This window comes from Branchiostoma lanceolatum, chromosome 6 (assembly GCF_035083965.1).
Source record: "Branchiostoma lanceolatum isolate klBraLanc5 chromosome 6, klBraLanc5.hap2, whole genome shotgun sequence".
Classification (NCBI taxonomy): domain Eukaryota; kingdom Metazoa; phylum Chordata; class Leptocardii; order Amphioxiformes; family Branchiostomatidae; genus Branchiostoma; species Branchiostoma lanceolatum.
The window spans coordinates 19,341,015-19,364,228 of NC_089727.1; the positions used below are offsets into that span (position 1 = coordinate 19,341,015).

General features: G+C 42.1%; 1 protein-coding gene and 1 long non-coding RNA gene across 4 annotated transcripts in view; both read right to left on the reverse strand.

Annotated features, from left to right (window-relative positions):
* Positions 1 to 23,214, reverse strand: part of LOC136436980 (uncharacterized) — a 157,308-nt gene that overhangs the window by 83,083 nt on the left and 51,011 nt on the right. The gene's annotated exons all lie outside the window — the stretch shown is intronic.
* LOC136436957 (chromaffin granule amine transporter-like) lies at positions 323 to 22,375 on the reverse strand. Of its 3 annotated transcripts, XM_066431377.1 has the most exons (17): positions 22,275 to 22,375; positions 21,002 to 21,141; positions 16,121 to 16,427; positions 15,520 to 15,578; positions 15,155 to 15,238; positions 14,595 to 14,687; positions 14,041 to 14,130; positions 13,541 to 13,584; positions 9,221 to 9,284; positions 8,134 to 8,229; positions 7,554 to 7,632; positions 6,247 to 6,298; positions 5,870 to 5,933; positions 4,971 to 5,022; positions 4,176 to 4,243; positions 3,589 to 3,728; positions 323 to 2,730 (listed from the first exon to the last, which is right to left on the reverse strand). In XM_066431377.1, exons 2-17 carry the CDS (start codon positions 21,111 to 21,113, stop codon positions 2,647 to 2,649), a joined length of 1,488 nt encoding a protein of 495 aa, XP_066287474.1. In that variant the 5' UTR covers positions 21,114 to 21,141; positions 22,275 to 22,375; the 3' UTR covers positions 323 to 2,646. The 3 variants fall into 3 exon arrangements, with proteins under 3 accessions (XP_066287474.1, XP_066287475.1, XP_066287476.1); XM_066431378.1 differs by lacking the exon at positions 15,155 to 15,238; XM_066431379.1 differs by lacking the exons at positions 323 to 2,730; positions 4,971 to 5,022 and having other exon boundaries at positions 3,595 to 3,728.

Sequence of the window (23,214 nt, forward strand, 5' to 3'; positions counted from 1 at the left end):
ACTATCTTTATAAAATAAATCAAATCTTTTATAAGCATACGACAAAATAGAATAAACCATGAATATAGCACATATGAGACCATATACACCTCGTGGCGAGTCATTAATTCTTAATTGACAAACCCGATTAACTCACTTCTAGACCAGTATTAGTCCGTCTGGACGACGGCCTTTTTTGACGCAGAAATGTTAGTGGGAGGGGATATGGGCATGGGTCTTAGCAAAGAGATTATGTATGGAAAAACAGCGTAAGAGGAGTGCAATGGAAGTATATGGTATTACCTTGGAACAAATATAAACTTAGCACAATAAGCAGCTAGAATTGTTTCACTCAAAATATTTATTGTCTTTAAATAACTTTGGATCTCCAAGCGATGATCAACCTGTGAAATCAGTCTATTCAATGTATTCACTGTATAGTGTAATACCTCCCAAACTGTTAAAATAAAACCTTAATCCGTTACCCCATGTTAATATTAATAATAACCATTGAAGAAAAAAAAACTACACAAATCTCTCCGGATTTGCAGCTTGTACTGTTCAGTACAAACCTGGTGTGTTATGTCATAAGCCGGTTTACCAGGTATCCAATACAAACAAACAAATCCAACATCATGCAGTCTAAAGCCTAGGTTACACATAGCCGAACATGGCTCCCGAACGCTAGCCGACTCAGGTCGGCGGTAGTTCGGAAGCATTCTGACCAGTTTTTGGACCACGCCTATCTTTGGCGCCGAACATGCGCCGAAGATGCGCCGATTATCTCCTAACCAGTACACGAATTACTCCCGAATGGGCCCCGAATGCTTTCTAGCTTACTCCCAACCATCCCGACCTCTAGCCGCAGACTGCCGATTCTCTCCTGACTAAACCCCGACCGATTGCAGACCCTCTCACGAATTTAAATGGACATATTCAGCGACTTTCAAAAGAGGGGTCATTTTCGGTTTTAATTAAAATAATCCATTCTATTATGTTGTTAACATCACCGAGAGATCGAATTCGGATCATGGCTAGCTTTAATACTGCTTTTAGTGTTCTTCTTTGTTTTTGGTCGTGTGAAGGTCGGGGGTGATTCTCCCACGTTCCGATAGTAGTCACTTGGTTGAGAATTAGTTAGCAGAGTTTTGTCTACGGCCTTGGGGTGAGTTATGGGTAGGTTGGAAACTAGTTGGGAGTAAGTTAGTAGTGTTTCTGGCGTGGTTAAGGTTCTAATTTTACTACTGACTCAATCCCGAATACCAGCCGAGCACTAGCCGACCGCGCCGAACACCAGCCGAACACCAGCCAACCCATTTCAGACCCTCCGTCCAGAGCCGAATGTTTTTAAATTTTCAAAACATTCGGCTGGCGCAGCCGAACACCAGCCGACTCAGCCGAACGCCAGCCGACTCGGCCGAACGCCAACCGAGCTAGCTCCCGAATCACTCCCGAATCACTCCAACCATGGTCGGGGGAGAGTCGGGAGGCCATGTTCGGCTATGTGTAACCTAGGCTTAAAAGCCGACATATCCCTGTACAACACAACATTGTTTACACCTGACCGTTTCTCACATAAAACTTTCTACCCTGTCTTCACGAATTTTGTCCGTCTGACTATATTTACTCGCATCATCGCTACCTGTTCTACGGGGTCATATGGTCAATGACCGTTCGGTCATGAGTTGGACCCACTACATAACGGCCGCGGGTTTTGTGGTTTGGGTTGTATTCCGAACCCGAGGAAAAGAGGATATGTAACGTAAGGCCATGTTGATTTGACTATAATATAATTTTCGTCCGTTTCCAAAACAACCCAAAATATTCGACCATATTAAATGTAAATCGTACAAAACAGCTGTAAAATGAGAAAATATATGCCGTAAATGGGAAAGAAATGGATCAAACCAATCAGTCCATTCCTACGCTGATTGTACTTGTTGTACACAAGCTGGTGTTATTCGCCCAAAGGTGGTCTACCCGTTATGTGAAACAAACACACAAACAAGCAGGCAAATATTTGATAGATATGATACTTCATCGAACATTAACTTAGTTAACAATTACAACTGCAAAACAGTGATGATTATTTTAAGCTTGCTTAAGATTGTATCATCTTATTAAACCACTAGAGTATCTGGAAGTATTTTTTCTAGCTCACTGGGTGTATAACTAGTTATACTTTGCTGTCTCTATTTAACAGAATACTCAAGATACGCACAAGATCAAAGAACTACATGCACATTAGCAAAAAGCATCTATTTTAGGAGCAATTTGTATTGTGTAAATCTATTACCCCTTCAACAAATAAAAGGTCATTGGATTCATGGCTCTGTAGATAGTAATTTAAAATGGGATATGCATGTACATGTAGGTTGCCTTGCCGACTGAACATGTTGAAAGTACGTTGATAGTAACTAGGCGACAACGAAGAGAGAAATTGCTGCAGCGAACATAGATACAGGATGGCCTGGATCTCTGTAGCAGTGAGTAGCTCCAGAAAAGAGCTGATGCTGTTTTTAATGTTCAATGCAATTAATGACAATTACAATGATCTTTATTTGCACGTTCATGCCCACATGGGCTAAATCCTGTACAGTAGTTTCAATATCACATCGTATCAGCCGGTACCAAACAAGAAGTACATATTTTAAGTGCCACAATGATTCAGAAATCTTCCCCGGCCCCGGGTTGAGGTCTGTAGGACATCGTCCTCGATTTCGGCTGATTCTCCTCTTTAAAGACGATCACCTGCAAACAGGACAACGTACGGTTAAGTCAGCCAGAATAGAATTCGACTGAAAGAATGTAAAGGTAAAGATAGTCCCATACCCTTTTCAAGGCCATCAGGCAGTGGTTTGTTGTCCACTGTGTCTGTGTACGTTATTGGAAGGCTGGGCCCATCCCTCACCTTCCACCGCCTTTTACCTCCCCAACCGAAGTCTGGTGCCCAATTTACTCCTGGGTAGAGTGAGGAAGTCTCGGAACGACAAAGACAACAAAGTGGCTCAGGACTCAAGTTGTACACACTTCTATACTCACCGCCACTTGTACATTATAATAAATAGGAGATTTGACAAGACACTCAAGCCTTTTGAATAGTAAATGAACGAACACCGAACTCCCCGCCAAGAACAAAAAAGGAAAAGTTCACTTGTACCTAAAACATTTTGTTGCTGTGATGTACTCTTGATTTTACAGATGATACCAGAAGAATTTAATCTAGTTGCTTGTAGAGTAACTGTCACAAAATGTACTTTGACTTCACTTGAAAGTTCATCTGTGTTGGTAGAAGTCATTCTGAATGGAGTTTAAACTGTAAAGACCAACACAATAAATTGGACTTACCCAAAAAGTCTACGGCACCCCCCGTCAACCATCCCTCAACAGAGACGGGGGGCGCCATAGACTTTCTGCAACATATGATCCACTGCTCACCGAGTCACGTGTCTCATCTGCATAACGTGACGTTACAGAAGCAGTGGATTGCTCACTACTTGACAAAGACTGTAGCTGATCAGTCGAAAATTTGGGTAAGTCCAATTTATTGTGTTGGCCTTTACAGTTTGAACTCCATTCAAAATGTACTTTGCTTATACTTATGCCTACCAGTTTGTCTTTCTTTTCTGTGCTCGGTGGATTCCTCAGTATGATGGCAAAAGGACTAAGAAGGATGTTGATTATCCCTATGCCCAGCATCATCCAAAAAAACCCCACAGCATTCAGTAAAGCCCCGCCGATCCCGAGCCCTACAGTCAAAAAGAATACACATGGTTTAAATCAATGAATTAATCAAACTTTATTGCTTTACAATGAACAAATTTTATATGTAACTCAACTGAATTTATTGATACTAAGCGTTTTTATAATTCAGTTAATGTTTTTTTTTTGTACCTCGGTCAGAGTATTATTCCCGTACTGTTAGTGTTTCAGCTTCGATCAAAGTGTAAAACAATGATAATTTTCGTATTTAGAATTTACATTTTACTATGGTTTCCACCCAAAATAAAAGAGCAACAGACGATACCGATAATTACATCGGAAAGCACCAACAAGCCACTTTTCGTCAAAATAATCAGATTTTCCGTCCTACTTTTCTTGGCAGGATTGCAGGTCATCGGCCTAAGGGTGTCGGCCTATACTAAATTGTAAAATAAACTCCGGTCCGAGACCTTATAGATGTCACTAAAACCTACCAACAACGCAGGCGAAGCTGTTTGCTGTTTCTGAGATGGCGAAGGCACTGCCATATCTCGATCCATGCCTGAAATCACAAATCACAGAGAGTACGTTATGTAGGAACTGGACATAGCTATATAGTTAGATTGATTCATAACTATATGGGTTGATGGCTGCATGGGTAGGTAAATACAAAGTTGTTTAATATCCTCCCACACCATAAGGTGTATAGGGCGGAGCCCATCTCTGTTTCATAGCCCTCGGCCACACTGTGGTGCAATCACTGCAGAACTAGCCAGTCCACAGGCAGTGGAATGTGTTTAACTACCATACTGTTATAGAAGTATGTGCCATTTTTATAAAGGTATGACTCAATGCGCCTCTTGACCAGAGGTGACCTACCCGGGGCTTGAACTCGTTCCTTCTGGTCCAAGGAATTTGAACCAGATGTGGCAAGTAACAGAAGCGCAGACCACTACACCACAGGGACACCCCCCAAATGTAAAGATAGCCCCATATCCTTGTATTCAAATGCGGAGCCTATTCCTCTAGTTTCGCCGCCCATTATGTTTGCTACCTCCACAACCGAAGTCAGGTACCCATTTTACACCTAGTTGGAGTCAGGAAAGTCACGTTAAGTGCCTTTCTCAGAGACACGACGTCTAGCCAGGCACAGGGACGCCAGAAATCGAACGTGTGACCTCTAAATCTCGAGACCGCTGGCCTTGCTACTCGGCCATTCGACACTACCAATACATACTAGATAAATCGTAAAATCGTACGCGCCAATAAGCACCAACAGCAGGCCTCACCTGATGTCTGCTAGGTGCCCAATCTCTGTTAGCACACTTGTTTCTGACAGTCCTGCGAGGAATACAGAGGTAGACAATTTGGCGTAGGCGCAGGGTAATCTCCAAGCAGATCTACACGGTGCCAAAATCGTATATGCTAGCCAGAGAAGCTACAGTCCGCACCGTAGCTGACTGGAGCTTCTCTGGTTAGCATATACGATTTTTGGCACCGTGTAGATCTGCTTGGAGATTAGGTGCCGGAAGGATTATAATGAATGAAGACCTTTATTGTACATACATATTGATCAACTGGGTAAAGTACAGGTCACAACAAAGGAAAAGTTTACTGATACACATATATACGTTGTCAGGCTAGCAAAAGAGTTATATTTTACTATGTGAATTTGGCTTCTCCTCGCTTCTAAGTGATGGTATAGATACAAGAACAAAATTATGTTTTACAATGGAAAGTTTGGCTGTATTACTCCAGTGCATGAAGTAGGGAAATATAGATTTTATCAGTCTAGAAAGTTCTCTAATACAATAACGACATATTCGTTATTCCAGGGGAGTATACATTGTTGCAGTGAATAATTATTTTTTATTCCATACTTATGTCTTGTTCTATGTTAACTGTTGTTATCATACTTTGTACCTGTTACAATAGTCGTGCAATACAGTTCTTCTAGATACCATAGAAAATGATTGGAATATTATGCTAATCGGACAATCTGTATCGGTATAACCTTTTATATGCCTGCAAGCGTTGTTTAAACCATCTTATTGATGGGAACAATCAAGAAAAGCGAAAAAAAAACTGGCATCGGATCTTGCACCCCCCTACCCCCCAACTTAAGGAAAAGGTTTGAGAAAAGAGCTGGCATTTCCTCGGAAACGCACAGTAGACGTTAAGTACATACCACCGGCTAGTCCAAAGGCCAGGTAGGGTGTGACCAGCTCTGGGATGTTCTTACATAGAGGAAGCTGCAAAGCATTGCATCGTTAGTACAGGCGGTGCTTTTTTGTTCGTTATATTTTCCGAGGCCTAGTAATGGCCCCCTCTCACTGGACCCGTGGCACGCTGGCCGATCGAATTGACGAAACACTCAACAAATTTCATGGACAAGAAACGAATCTTTTAAAGCTTTTTAAGCTTTGTGTGTTTGGTTGTCTTTTTGGTCATTCTTGCACGTTTGAATAAAAATCCACTTAAAAGGTCCAGATTTTGTGTTGGAAATAACGATTCAACTTTGATCCGGAAAAAGATATCTTCCTGAAATTCTGAAGCGTAACTTACCAGTGACGTGAAGACTCCCAATCCCAAGGTTCCGACAAGCGTCAGCAGCCAACTGAGGATACGTAGACAAATTGACTTTGTTAACACTTTATAGATATGTACAAGCGGTGACGCAAGCCCGCTGATTGGCCATATTGATTAAATCCATGGTGTGCCCATGGATCCATGGGAAGATTCTAGGATCGGCTCCAGGTGGGGTTAATGTGTATGGGATTGTGTTTGTCATTTCGTTGACGTAAAAGAACCCAGCACACTTATCAAAAAGAGTAGGGGTGACCCGGCGTGCTTGGCCAAAACGCGAATTGTTGCGAGGCGCATCAATATCGCATTACCACTTGCTACTGATAAAATCTTTATGCCTCACCTCAATTCAGAATGTCTGCTTAACTTTATTCTGTACTTTACATAGCACGTCTTCTACAACAATTGGATGGGACGGCGTTTTTAAAATGACGTTCTCCTTTCTGCGTACGAACTACGTGCAGGGATGGCTCTACATGTACCCAATAGAGCATGCATGTACACCCTACTCTAATATTACGTGCATGCGTTATACATAAGTCTATAAAATGCGTACAGCTCAGTAGATTCCAACCGTTTTGTACTGCTCTAGAAACTGTTTTACGACATGTCAACATTAGAGGGAACATTCACGAATTGGTCCATGAAAAATTTAATTATTGTTTTTGGTCTCACGGTGTGTGTGTGTGTGTGTGTGTGTGAGTGTGTGTGTGTGTTTGTGTGTGTGTGTTTGTGTGTGTGTGTGTGTGCGTGCGTGCGTGCGTGTGTGTCTGTGTGTGTGTGTCTGTGTGTGCGTGTGTGCGCGTGTGTGCGTATGTGTGTCTGTGTGCGTGTGTGTGCGTGTGTGTGTGTGTGTGTGCGTGTGTGTGTTTGTGTGTGTGTGTGTGTGTGTGTGTGTGTGTGTATGTGTGCGTGTGTGTGTGTGTGCCTGTTTGTGTTTCAAGATATCTGTGGTCAGCATAACTTTAGAAGAATGGATTACGACGACATTTGGTATGTAATTAGGTGTTGGAAAGACGATGGTCGAATTCGATTTTGGGCCCCTGGTGTGTGACCTTGGTACTGCAGCAGAACTTCAGTTTTTTCTATCTTTTGTCATTGAAATGCTATGGTCTTGATTTTGTGGCAGATTGCTTCTGATTTAAGGAAGGAGACGGATTGTCCCTCCAACCCACCTCCTAGCAGATTACTCTGGAATTACAGGATTTGCATAGTTAATTAGGAAATACTATAAGTCAAATGTTTTTGTTCTGCTTTCACCGGTAACACAATGATGAGAGTCTTACCATCCTGCCTTTTCCACCAACATCGATGAAAGAATAGATCCAATGACGTAACCTACTGCTGAAGGTACTAACGCCATTCCTGATGTGCAAAAAGAATTAAAAAGTATCAACACTTGTCAATGTAGGATATAACTCGCTTTGCTTCCATGTCAACTTTTAGATTAGCTAAGTTAAGAACAAGCTCTGGGAAAAAGTCATTTATAAAAAGAGAAATGTGGAATCAGTTGCCACTGGTACTGTAGTCCGGCCAATCTGCAACTCTTTTTTAAACGGACTCTGCGAACTGTCACCGTCATATCTTAATCATCATCAGTCGACGTGCTTACTCAACGTCGGGGTTAAACCGCCCCTTACGGGGTAGCATATCCTTTCGTTGGCTGATTCAAAACGAGGATGCGCCAGGTCTCCCGTCCGGGTGATTCGTAGTGTATTAACAACACCTAATTTTATGAAAGTTGACACATCTCAAGACATAATTAAACCTGCTTGTGGCATAAAACCTCACACAAGATGTTTTATCTAACCAAAGGAATGTGAATAAAAGTCTTACGGAACTCCTCATATATAGAACATTTCATACCTTGTTGCCACGGTGAAGCTCTCATAGTCAGCATCATCCACACCGGTACAACTCCCCATACCGTCAGAGCCGTTGTGATTGGAACGAAAATGAACACTGCAACAGTAACATATGGTGGCAATCAATCACTACAGGGTGTTGTTGGTCACCTTGTAGTGCCTAGTGGCACATAGTTTAGCAAGTTACCTTGGTGTTTCAGTAGCAGGGTGTATTTTTACAGGGAGGGGTTACTAGCCCTTCCTCTTTAACACTGCTCGAGGCACGTTCTCGAACATGGGACGCCCATTTTTGCACTTCTCGAGGGACATCCCTAGCCGAAGCTACGTACTCATTTTCAAATTAGTCTGGTGAGCAAATTTCGAGTTACGTGCCTTTCCCAAGGGCCTGCAAGGGATTCAAACTCCATACCTCTAGGTTCTGAGTCAACAACACTAACAACAAGACCACAGTGCCACCACAAGCCACAGTGCCACCAGCGGCCACAGTGCCACCACAGGCCACAGTTCCACCACAGGCCACAGTTCCACCACAGGCCACAGTGCCAGCACATGCCACAGTACCACCACAGGACACAGTTCCACCATAGGCCAAAGTGCCACCAAAGGCCACAGTGCCACCACAGACCACAGTGCCACCACATGCCACAGCGCCACCACAGGCCACAGTTCCTCCACAGGCCACAGTGCCACCACAGGCCACAGTGCCACCACAGGCCACAGTTCCACCACAGGACACAGTGCCACCACAGGCCACAGTGCCACCACAGGCCACAGTGCCACCACAGGCCACAGTGCCACCACAGGCCACAGTGCCACCACAGGCCACAGTGCCACCACAGACCACAGTGCCACCACAGGCCACAGTACCACCACAGGACACAGTTCCACCACAGGCCACAGTGCCACCACAGGCCACAGTGCCACCACAGGCCACAGTGCCACCACAGGCCACTGTGCCACCACAGGTCACAGTACCACCACAGGCCACAGTGCCACCACAGGTCACAGTGCCACCACAGGTCACAGTACCACCACAGGTCACAGTACCACCACAGGCCACAGTGCCACCACAAGTTACTCTATCTTACCTGTTGTAGTCATAATATATGGATCCTTCAAATAGTTCACGATTGAATAATCTTCCTCTTCTTTCTGCAAAAGGTCAAATAGCAATGGGATCGGTACACTTATCTACAAAAGGCCGACATAGATACTCGATTTTTGGCAGAAACACAAACGAATAAGGCACACAGCCACATACAGATACGGTACACACACACACAGACACATACATACAGATACGGTACACACACACAGACACATACAGATACGGTACACACACAGACACACACAGCCACATACAGACACGGTACAAACACACAGACACACACAGAAACAAAACATACATGCACAAACGCACAATCGATTCGGCTCATATTTTGCACAGTGATAGTACTTGGCCCACTGTCCCTCAAAATAGCTTTCTTTTTGCTCAACACCAATTGTTGCCATGGCAACGGGCCAAACAAGTTTTGGGGCCATTTTCCCTGATTTGGGCATGTCAAAAACATGAAAATTGGCTCATTTTAGGACATGATTACGAACATATGCTTGAATTTAACGGGTAAACAAAAACTGGGCTAATAAGAGCAACTACTCAGCTTTACTAGAATAGCTTGGAAGTTTTCAGAAATCCAAGTTGAAGTGCTTGGGCAACCTCAAAACAATGCAGTGTTTGTAGCTTGTGAAAAAAGGTAATTTTGTCCCAACTTTGAAATGCTGTTAGTCCAAAAGTGGTGTTTTGTTTTGCTTGAAATTTACATCATATATACATCCAAGTAATAGCTATCATGTACTAGTTTTCAAATTTTGGCTTCTTTTTTGGTTGTCACGTAACTGTCCTCAGAAGTAGGTCATTTTTTATGTTTTACGTAAAATATGATGTTGGGCCATATTTAAAGCCTAATATATGGGAAAGTAAAAAAGTGATCAGGTTTAAATTCATGTCAAAGGTAACCCTATGCATGTTCTATCAAATGAGTGGTTTTAAAGGTTTGTGTCTTGTTTCGTTGCTGTGTACTTATCCCTAAAAGTAGGCCATATTTTCGACAAATGCGGAAATCAATATTTTTGGCTAACTTTGAAGCCCGGAAGATGTCAAAGTAGGATGTTTTTTCAATTCAATCTTTTATCAGATGTACCCCTGTGCATTGTCTATTACATGAATGCCTGCAAAGGTTGGTGTCTTGTTTCGTTGCCGTGGACTTGTCCCTAGAAGTAGGCCATATTTTCGACATATGCGGAAATCAACATTTTTGGCTAACTTTGAAGCCCTGAAGATGTCAAAGTAGGATGTTTTTTCAATTCAATCTTTTATCAGACGTACCCCTGTGTATTGTCTATGAAATGAATGCCTGCAAAGGTTGGTGTCTTGTTTCGTTGCCGTGGACTTGTCCCTAAAAGTAGGCCATATTTTCGACATATGCGGAAATCAACATCTTTGGCTAACTTTGAAGCCCGGAAGATGTCAAAGTAGGATGTTTTTTCAATTCAATCTTTTATCAGATGTACCCCTGTGCATTGTCTATTAAATGAATGCCTGCAAAGGTTGGTGTCTTGTTTCGTTGCCGTGGACTTGTCCCTAGAAGTAGGCCATATTTTCGACATATGCGGAAATCAACATTTTTGGCTAACTTTGAAGCCCTGAAGATGTCAAAGTAGGATGTTTTTTCAATTCAATCTTTTATCAGACGTACCCCTGTGTATTGTCTATGAAATGAATGCCTGCAAAGGTTGGTGTCTTGTTTCGTTGCCGTGGACTTGTCCCTAAAAGTAGGCCATATTTTCGACATATGTAGAAATTAACATGCAGTAATTTCTAAACCCAAGTTCTTAAAGAAGTAATACTATGTATTGTCTTTCAAAAATACTTCTGAGTATTACCTAAGAGTTTTGCTGATTTTATCCCCATACCTACTAGAGTATAGCGGATCTCCCCGTATTATCGTGCCCTAGTAGTAGTAGTAGTATCCAGTATTTTGATTATACTGCTGCCAGGGTCCCTGACACAGGGGTGGGCAGCAGTCGGCTAGGCTGAGAAAAAGACTGTTCCAGGTTCAGGAGTTTCTGACGGGTCAGCAAATATCAAATTATTTCTCAAGACGCGCACCTAAACGTCATCAAACTCCAGAAGACGCCTAGGATGACGAACAAGACTCTAGATCTGCTGCGATAGAATCTGCTAACAGTAACATACAGGCGCACATTATGAATGAAGTCCAGCTATGCCACCCAGTTATATACGACACATATACAAGCTTTGTGACTTAGCAATGAGGAAGGAATTGTATGAGCTTAGCATCGCACTTCTGAGGTCCATTTGTGAACATTTTGATGTGGATGTATCCGCAATATCTGATCGTCGACGTAAATCGGCATTTGTGGCGAAAATTCAAGAATACGTGAGTTCCTGTCCTTGTTTCGAATAGGCATTATAAGTAGAAGTAACAGAGCAACAGTTACTGTTATGTTGTAAACTACATGAAGAGTTTACTCGGAAGCAGACTTAAGCTGTATGCGCATAGGGACACATGAGCACATTTTGTAAATGTTATGATTCATAGCTAGGGATAAAAGTAAGATATTTAGTACTAATGTGGTTTACAGATATGCAACAGACTGTGCATAGACTGTACATTAGGTGTACTCACACAGGCTTCTGACACTATAGGGCAGATACCGTTGGAACAAGGTCAATGCACTACAACAACAACTGCAAATGCGCAACTTCCAAATTAATCAAAGATTGTTGTAGCACCACTTCCACTGCTACTGTCTTTGTAATATCAATTTGTAACAAAAGCATGCTACTGCATTAAAAGATATGGACATTGTTTCTACAAGAAATATATATATATAATATATATATATATATATGTACATATATATGTTTTGATTTTGCTCCCTTTGAATCGCTTATTTCCGAAATATGACCTAAATGCACCTTCAGTTTCAAGTACACTGCAACGAGACAAGACACCAACCTTTAAAAATATTCATTTGATAGACAATACACAGGGGCACTTCTGTTGATGGAATTAAAAATATATCCTACTTTGACATTTTCAAAGACTGAAACATAGCCAAAAACGCTTGTTTCTGTATATATGCAAAGTATGGCTTGCTTTTAGGGACAAGTCCACGGCAACGAAACAAGACACCAACCTTTGCAGGCATTCATTTCATAGACAATACACAGGGGTACATCTGATAAAAGATTGAATTGAAAAAACATCCTACTTTGACATCTTCAGGGCTTCAAAGTTAGCCAAAGATGTTGATTTCAGCATATGTCGAAAATATGGCCTACTTTTAGGGACAAGTCCACGGCAACGAAACAAGACACCAACCTTTGCAGGCATTCATGTCATAGACAATACACAGGGGTACATCTGATAAAAGATTGAATTGAAAAAACATCCTACTTTGACATCTTCCAGGCTTCAAAGTTAGCCAAAAATGTTGATTTCCGCATTTGTCGAAAATATGGCCTACTTTTAGGGACAAATACACAGCAACGAAACAAGACACCAATCTTTGCAACCACTCATTTGATAGAACATGTATAGGGTTAACTTTGACATGAATTTAAACCTGATCACTTTTTTACTTTCCCATATATTGGGCTTTAAATATGGCCCAACATCATATTTTTCGTAAAACATAAAAAATGACCTACTTCTGAGGACAGTTACGTGACAACCAAAAAAGAAGCCAAAATTTGAAAACTAGTACATGATAGCTATTACTTGGATGTATATATGATGTAAATTTCAAGCAAAACAAAACACCACTTTTGGACTTACAGCGTTTCAAAGTTGGGACAAAACTACCTTTTTTCACAAGCTACAAACACTGCATTGTTTTGAGGTTGCCCAAGCACTTCAACTTGGATTTCTGAAAACTTCCAAGCTATTCTAGTAAAGCTGAGTAGTTGCTCTTGTTAGCCCAGTTTTTGTTTTCCCGTTAAATTCAAGCATCTGCTCGTAATCATGTCCTAAAATGAGCCAATTTTCATGTTTTTGACATGCCCAAATCAGGGAAAATGGCCCCAAAACTTGTTTGGCCCGTTGCCATGGCAACAATCGGTGTTGAGCAAAAAGAAAGCTATTTTCTGGGACAGTGGGCCAAGTACTATCATTGTGCAAAATATGAGCCGAATCGATTTTTTGACCCCTGCCACCATTGTTTGATCCTTACAGACATTTGCTCTTAAAACATGAACACACAGACACACACAAACTGACATACGCACACAAACACACACGCTCACACAAACACACATGCACACAAACTCACACACATGCCTACACACACACACACACACTCACACAAACACACACACTTACCACAAATGCAGGTGCTGTTCTTTTTGGCAGTAGTAAACGAAGAACTGAAAAAATATCAACAGGGCAAACATTTGAATATGATTTCTTCATTTTCTACATCCCTATCCCCAAATATACCTCATAAATTGTAATCTCTATATCTATCAAGCAACTCTTGTTCCTTCCTTTGCTTGAAGAGAGTGCCTAAAATATAAAATTGCCTAAGCAAAAAAATCACGACAAAAAGGCCACACGATGACGTCACAATCAACGCTTTGTTCCGCTACGAACAACACCTTAGTTAAAATCCTCCCACGATGAGGTCATGTAGCTAGTGGTAGTGCAATGCGGCTTCGCTACAGCTCGCGTTTTTTGGCCAAGCACGTCGGGTCACCCCCACTCTTCTCGATAAGTGTGTCGGATTATTTTACGTGCAGAGGCTTGACACTTGGGGTTTATGCCTGAAGCTCCCTTTTACACCGGGCGTGATTGTAAAGAGAGAAAGTAAAGGAAATTCGTACCTCCATCGACAACGGTCAATCCAGCAATCAACATGAACGGACTTTTGTATCCAAGAAACTGGTACATCACTCCGCCAATCACAGGGCCGACTGGTGATGTATAAGGAATAACAAGAACTTTATTGAACGACAATGTATTGAAATTAGTGTTAAACATAGTACAAAAAAGAGGTATAGAATACAACTTAACATCAGCATGAAAGCTCATCTGTGTTGTTGAAATCCATGACGAAGGTTGATCTTTACATCAACCCAAGCAAACCTAGCGCACCTCAGATTTTAGTCGTACAGTGTCTCTTGTAGTACACATTTCTCAAGCTCTGGTGGCGATCTTGCCACATGACCAAACCATCTCAGCTTAGGCTTCATTACAATAGTCAAGAGGTTGACATGTTGTCCAATGGCTTGTATTACCTCCTTGTTGCGGATTTCCTCATTCGTGACACGATCTAGATATGTAATGCCCAGAATGTCCCTGCATATAGAATCTTATTTCCTTTACTAAAGAATGCACACGCTACCATAAGTAAACCTTAGATGACCTGGATACTCACCTAGCGAACCGACGATCACCCCTGATCTAGCAAGTCCGATAACTTCTGCTCTCTCCGCGTTGTCAGGGAAGGTCTCTGCTAGCATGACCAACGCTGAAATGTGATCAAATAATGAAAAGAGATAAACGTCGGAGAGGGGTGTCCCTGTGGTGTAGTGGTCTGCGCTTCTGTCACTTACCACAACCCTCAGGGGAAGAGAAGTAGCGGAAGACCATGGCTCTCTTGGAGGATTGGTGTCAAAAAAAAAACCTGGACAGTACCAACCCCTCATGGCAAGAGGTAAAGAGGAACACCGAAAGCGATGGAGACAATTTACTGAGGCCCTCTGCCCCAAAAGGAGCGAAGCGGATTAAGTCAAGTCAAGTCAAGTCAAACGTAAGCCCCATAGCCTTTTCTATGTCATAGGGGCAGTGAGTTGTTTTCCACTATGACTAGGACGTGGCATCGGAAGGCTGAGTCCATCCCTGGCCCTCTTCTTCCACCGTATTTCAGCGAAAATGCATTATGACGACATCATTATGACATCATTATGACATCATTATGACGTCAGAAACACTCACCTGGTATTATCGAAAAAGAACCCCCGAGACCTTGCACCACTCGTGATGCGAAGAGTGCAGCATAGGATGTGCTGAATGCGTAGGCTGTTGGCAAATACAGCACATCAGTCATGGCATAGTTACCTATTTTACTATCTCAATTAAACAGCCATTCACGGTTTAAACAGAGATACAGAACCATGCCTTGAGTGCTGGGCCCGGTGATAACCGGGATAGGGTATCCCCCAGAAGAAAATAGCTTTGCAAACAAGTGAGAACTTGACTTTTGGGTATATTTAGCATAGTGTAGTATGTCGTTAAATTTCAAGTTTTACCCCACCACTTTCATTGACAGATACAGACAGATGAATAGATAAAGCACATACCAACAGTTGCGCCGAAGACGAGGACAATGCCTATGTACAGAACTAAACTGTAACCGAACCTGAAACAAGAAAAAAATCGATACAGTGAGGAGGACTTGTTTTTGGTAATGAAAGTTTAGAGTCACTTTTTCTTGCTACTGCGATCGAAATACTATCAAATCTTGATTTAGTTTGTTCCCTGACGATTCAAGTATTCTACCAAATGCTTTAGACGCATTTCCATTCTGTTTAAGGTTTTAAATGGGGTAGTGATAGTCACATACTCTGCGGCCTCTGAAAGGCTATTAGCCTTTCAGAGGCCGCAGAGACAGTGGGTTGTTATCCACCGTGTCTTGGGCACGGTATTGGAAGGCGGAGCCCATATCTCTCCTTCCACTGACTTTTTTTTACCTCCTCAACCGAAGTGAAGTACCCACTTATAAACCTTGGTGTATCGAAGAAAGTCGTGTAAAGCGCCGTTTCCAATAACTCAACGTCTAAAGCCGGGAATGCCAGGAATCGAACTCGTATCCGCTAGCCTGGCCACTTGATAATTCAACGCCGCTTTTGAGTTAAATGGAACCATGAAACGATATTTTGATAGGAATTCTCGCACAATTACCTATCAGACAGAAATCCTGCGACCGGATTTGCTATAATGGACGCAGCGGATTTCGAGGCGTATAGAATCCCTAGTATGACGCTCTGTTTCTTCAGCTGTGATGCTCGCTGCTCTGCTTGTGAAAGCTCCAGCTGGTTCGGCTTTGTGTTCACAGCCGGCAAACAGGTTGTCCCTAGGTTGCAGGATGACAGGTTGCTTCCTGACAACTTTGACGTTACTGGTTTCTTGTTCGTGTGGTGGGGGGTGATAATGGGGCCTGTGTAGTTAGGGTGTTGTAGTCTGTAGAAGTAATCTGGCATGATGGGCTCTGTGTTAGGAGAAAATATAATAATGATAATAATGAATGAATGAAGACCTTTATTGCACATTTCTGCCACACTTTGCTAAGTAGAGGTCACAACAAAATAAAATACAAGTACAGTAAACAGATTATTGCAAATTCATGCCCAAAGACTAATTGTAGACAAACAAGTACAAAGAGAGACATGAAAATTGAAATAGTTATCTAGTCTACTGTGAACGTTCTATTTTATCTATTTATTTATTTATTTATTGGAAGTGTTACTATTGAAGTTTTATCTATGGTTGACTATGGTTTGGTTTGACTTCTTTTTTGAAGGCAGTGGAAAATGCAGTGACCCACGTTTTGAATTATCAATGGGTTGGCGGATTTGGCTGTTGTGGGTTGGTTTAATGATAACTTTAATGTACATTTTTGCCCTATAGGGATAAGTACAAGCATACCGATACAAAATTCGTAATATATAAATACAATTCAAACTCTACAGCTGGATAAAATACGGAGACTTAATTCCGGGCGTTTCAAGTGACATCCATCACTCTTTTTCAGCGTCCGTAAAACGAACTTGCAAAGCGAATATAATGCCACTAATTCTTAACTGAGAAAACTAGTTGAACATGTCAAGGACATTAACTCGTATGAAACGTATGCAAATGTCCTTAAATGCGATCATGTTAGGGATGATAATTCGTAATAAAGTAAATACATTTGTAAAATGACATTGCCAGGACTTTTGTAGGATATATTAGCCTTGTAGTATTGTTAATTTAATACCATACATTGTACCATGTACGATAGTTACCTTCGCCGAGAAGGTTATACAGAGGGTAGCGTTTGTATGTGTGTTTTGTGTATGTAAAGAAGAAGGCTTGAATGGATTGTCTTGATATTTAGTAGGTGGGTAGGTCTTGATGAGACTAGGAAATGATTAGATTTTGGGTCCCCTAGCGGCTTCTTACGGTACTGCAGCGGAACTTCCTGTTTGATATTTCGTGTTCTGGACAAGCTATGGAACTGATTTTTGAGTGGTAGATGGCTCTTTTGGACGTAGAGTAAGTAGTTTAGGTTTTGGCCCCCTATCGGCTTTTTTTGGAACTGCAGGAGCAGGTTTTGGTTCAGATTTTGAAAGGGAGTAACTCCAGAAGGGCTTGATGGATGGTCATGAATTTTGGTAAGTAGATAGCTTGAGTGATGATGTACGTGATTAGATACTTATTATGCAAAGCATTATCTAATTTGCATAATTAATGCGGAAAGTTTTTGAGCAATATATAGTTGATTCATCTAATGTAAGTCTGAAACATTGGTTCTAAAACTACTCTAATACGTAGATTCGGCTTCTTTTCGTCTCTTTTTGATTTCGAAAATATAGATTGAGATGTGATTATTTAATATACTATGGTCAAAACGCATATGAAAAAATATCAACCTTTTGCCTACGGCAAATGTAATAATAACAGCTTTACTGCAAATTCAAACCCGAGGGCTAATTACAATCAAATCAAAACAATGGTGTACAAGAAGAAACAAAAGCATTACTCGGTGGTTTTATTCGGTGGTCATAGTACATGACCAGGCGTTATGACACCATATACACCTCGGGGCGGGTCATTAACACTTAATTATCACATAGCTGGATGGCGTCGACCAATCAGAAGCCTCCATTGCCCATGTGTTATGGGGCCATAACACACCCGGGCTATAACACACCACTTATTCCATTTTGTAGAGGAGGTGTCTTTTTTATGAATCTTTTTCTTACCCTTGTTCAGAAAAATGTATTTTCTCAAAATTCACAAAATCTTCTTAGAATACGTGAAAAAAATGAACAAGTTTCAATTTGAGTGACATTTAAACGAGAGGACTAAAAACATATTTTACACCCCTACCGAGAGAGTGGAGCCGTCCGCAGACGGTTGTTGCAAATTTGTCGGGCATCATCACCCGTCCCACAGTTTTACGTCGAGGAACTGACAGACGCCGACTTAGAGTCAGTTTTTGGGTCATGGGAAGTTGAGGAAGACGCCCAGGAACATGCTTCAGCAGTTTAGGGGCAAGGAAGCTGACGAGTGTGACCAACAAGAAGCAGCGGGCACACAGATTCCCCTCCCCACTCATCACATTGTATTTCCCGAAGTAGCAAATCTTGGCAGACAAAGAAATCGCCCATAAAACATCCTACGTTTCTACCCAAGAGGACCCCAGGCTGGTATGTTCACGTTTCTGAGGGGTTTTACCTGGCGAAAATTAAATTATTGCGGGCAAAGTGATGTCGCCTTGTTCAAAACAAACGCCCCCCTCCCCAGGGCAAACATGTAACTTCCCCAAACCGATGTGTTGGGGCATCGAAAGAATTACGGTCAAAATCGCCCAAATTCTTACAGGTTTGTACCTACAATGATCTCGGCTCGATATGTGTACGCTTCTGTGGGATTTCTTTTCCGGCTTGAGCAATAATTATCCAGGGAAACTACAAGCAAAGGGGAGGTAAACATGCACGATTCTTACCACACCTAGGCGTCAAACAACCCGTCAATTTGTAACCGTGTGGGCTCGAAGACAAGTCACCGCTTGTTTACATTGGATTATATGAATATCATATCTACAATGGATTGATTTTACATGTATAGTATCAAATAAAGAATGTATCTATCATACAGAAATTTGTCTCTCTTATATGGGTCAGATTAGATAGGCTATGTGATAATAACGTTAATGACCCGCCTTCGCTCATTCGGTGGTTTTATTCGGTGGTTATAGCACATGACCAGGCGTTATGACACCATATACACCTCGGGGCGGGTCATTAACCCTTAATTGCACAACAATTGTCGGCTAATTACAATAACAGTTTTAGTATAGTGACTGCACTGTGTCTTCTTGTAAGTTGGTGACATGGAGCAATCTTAATACAGCTTGCATACACGATAATTGTACAACACGTTTATACGGATTTTTCATCATTCCTACATGTGCAAATGCCCTTTTTCGGCATCTAGGACGTTTTTTTTCCGATGGAACTGACAAACTTTTGCGACATGTTGCCCCATTTTCAGTATATTGATCATTGCCGAAGGGCTAAAAATTCTTGTTTTTGTAAATTTCAACATCAGGCGAAAATAAATGCGAGCTTTGATGCCATCCATGAAATTTACTTACGAAGGCTGTGGCCTTAGCTATAGGGCGTATTCACGTGACGTCATTGCCCTTGCCCCGTGGGCGGCCATTTTGGGGTCCATCCCTGCAGCGAAGTTTCTCGGCGTTCGACGGTCTCTAACTTTCCAAGGAATGCGAAATCGTCTGATCGCTATTCTATTATGCAAAGAGTCTCCAGCCTCACTTCCTTTCCGCGACAAAAACTCAAATTTCACCTACTGGAAATGACCCATTATCGACGAGCGAGGAAAGGTTTTCCCCAGCCTACAAACATGCCAGGCCGCTAAGTAGTGCCGGCGGTCCATTGATTTTGTCTTCAGTTGGTTCTGAGAACGACTGTTTACAGAGTACGCATAAAATCAGTTCACAGCATACAATTGTTCCCAGGCCTGCAGCCACGCAGTACAGTGTCTTGATAAAACTGAGTGTCGTGAGAAATTTAGTTAACAGGGAGTACGTTATGATCGGGAAAGTTCGAAAGACCCTCTGTTTATGAACGTATCTCAAGCAACGAGTACACGGTGCCGCGACTGTGTTACACAACGGGCCTGTAATTTGCATTTCGACCAGATTCATTCAAAGGTTTCCATACACACACGTGAATTCTCAAACTTCAACTATTTAGATCCGCTGTTCGTATGTCAGAAATCCACTTTTGTTTCAGTCGTTAGTCCCTTCGTATGTTCCCGCACCTACACGAGAAACACAAAACTAATCTTACTGTTACCCGATCAGTGTGTGCTTTATCAGTCCCAATCCAACACCCGACCACGAGGCAAAACACCATGATTATGAGACAAAACGTTTTGAAGGGAAATTGTGAATGGCGTAGCTATAGAAAACATCTGCCATTTCGACGGAGAGTTCAATAGTGCTCCACTACCAAGTGGACCCTAAAATGGCCGCCAGTGCTCGTTGCTAGGGGCAGGTCACGAGACTGAATACGCCCTATAAGATACGTAATATGAACGCGGAATCAGGGAGGCCATCTACGAGCGGACCTACAACCCCACTTTAAACAGAATGGGAGGAATTCGTGTAGAACTCTCTAGTACACGGGACCCCGCTTTGCAACACAAAGGACAGTAAAAGTTCCTATGGTGTTGTCTGATCATAGTAACTATCCTAGATCTTAATGACATGGTTGGTTTTTTTTAGTTACTAGTAGATAAGTGTTCTTTACATGTTCAACCGGTTTTCCCTACTTTAATGACGCTGAAGAAGAGTGATGGATGTCTCTCGAAACGTCTGGAATTAGGTCTCCGAATTTTATCCAGTTGTAGATTTTGAATTGTCTTTATACTATTGACATCTTTATTGTATTGACACAATAAAAGTACAGCGACTTTCGTAAGGTCTTTTACAACTATCATGCAAACAACAAACACTACTAGATAGTGCGTAAGGATGGTGCCTTGACTTACCAACGACGGTATCCAGTATTGAGTCCATAAACATTGCCAAAACTGCCACTATCACTACCAGAGTTCTGGACAGTCGAATGCGTTTACAAATGTCCCATGCCTTCTGGAGCATGACTGCTAGTGTCGCGTCGATCCTGGATCTGGTCATAAAACAGAAACATATAAAATCGTTATCGACAAAGCACACGCGTCAAAAAAAGTCACGTAAAGTCCGTAACTCTCGCGAGTTTACGTTCGGCAGTAATTGGTCATTATTGATGCTGAAGAAGGCGAAGTGGTCGTCGAAAATTCGATCCGTGAATACCTTAGTGTTGGAAGAAAGTTTAGCATCATATTATGGTTACTACCAACAGAGATGAGCTTTCATTATAATCGACAAAGCACTATGTTTGTGGTCTTGCATACTTGAAACACAAGAGGTCAGTCGGTGGCACTTGAACCCCACCGTTGCATACTCGGTAAACCACCTTATGCCGTAGCACAAATGGTTTGTACTGAAGAGTACAAGCTGCATATCATAACATATTTTTTTTGACCCGGGAAGGACATCTACTCTTTTTGATAAGTGCCGGTGGGCATGCCCGAGGGACATCCCCATTCAAAATTCCAATGCCAACACAGTGCATGGTGTTGGCAGGAGCATTTTTGCACTGTTTCGGAGCAACCCTAGCCTCCATTGCAGGATTGCTGGTCGGCGCCGGCATTTATTCTCAGGGCGAGCACCGATTCGCGATTTTCAACATATCGAGCCAACTTCTTCAGTAGGAGATATTTCTGCAGTCGAACATTGCGACTGATCTCTCCAGCAAAAGAAGTTAGCCCGATATGTTGAAAATCGCGAATCAGCGCTTCCCTGAAAATAAATGCTGGCCGGCGCCCACAAATGTGAGGACCCAACTGCAATGACGCGTACATTCGGGAGACTAGTTGGCCACTAAGACAAAGGTACAATGAACATTGCAGAAGGAGCACAAACGGCTACTCCTCGGCCATTTACCACCATTTACAACACAACCTGGGACACTCATTCAATCTACAATCTACAGATATCCTACACCGCGAACGCCGTTGGTTCGAACGGGGAGTTAGAGAAGCAATATATGAGAGGATGTACAATCCCGATTGTGAGTACAATTTAGATAATGTTCCTGAAACTTGCGGTCGGTCATAATGGCGGTAAGGTGATTTTCACAAACGCTTACCAGCTCCTGTACTTATTTTCCGGCCCGTTGGCTGAAATTTGAAAAAAAAAAAAAGAATGAAAAAGGCGTACCTGTGAAGCAGTGGTGAAGACGTGCCAACCCGAAAACCTGACTGAGAAGTTTGTAACTTTTTTGGTCAGAAATTTAGGTCAGAATTTGCATAACAATAACCAAACCGGAACATCTACATAGAGTAGTTGTCTATAATGAACGGTTAAATAAACAGACAAGTCAGTTCAGTCCTGAGGGGGAACCGTCTAGAAATTCCTAAATGAAACTTGACGTGATAATAGTAACTAGAAAGGCAACATTTGCAAGAGCAAATACAGTATACAGGCCACTTCGAACACCGAACAATGTTCCAAATAAGGGCAACGACCTCGGCTTTGGAACAAGAGACCGGGCAGAATAAAACATGTATTTATGTTGCTTTGCACTCGTATGTACACAGTTACGATGTTGCTACTTGGATTTTTTTGTTGATTTTTATGTTTACCTTCACAGAAGTAAATATATTCTTACGTGCCCCATCGTTGGTATGAGTTTAACACTTGAACGCCGCCAAGTCAAAACATTTGAAGCTTGCATGTTGATTATGATTGACAGGTGGTCTTTACATGGGACATGATAATGTACGCACTTATTTTACGGCGACCAGAATGCTTGTTTCGGCTGGCGTCAATTTGTCAACTCCTGTGCGTTGGCTGCAGTATGATGACCTCCGCCAGGGCCAAATAAAAATGGCATTTAAAGAGAACGAGCAGGCACATTTTACCTCCTTTCACCTATCTTGTACATTGTACCATGAAGTCAAACATATTCGATTCTTAATTTGATTGTGCACCTTGCTTGAAATTTTGAGGCGTCGAACCTTCTCATTTTGGGTCTTTGGTGTCCTTTACCATGAAAATCCTAATAGGCGAAATACTGTGTTCTGTTACCATATTGTTCGCCGTCCATTTGGTGATGTGGGGATTGTTGCCGTCACTTCCGGGTAATGTTCTGATAAAC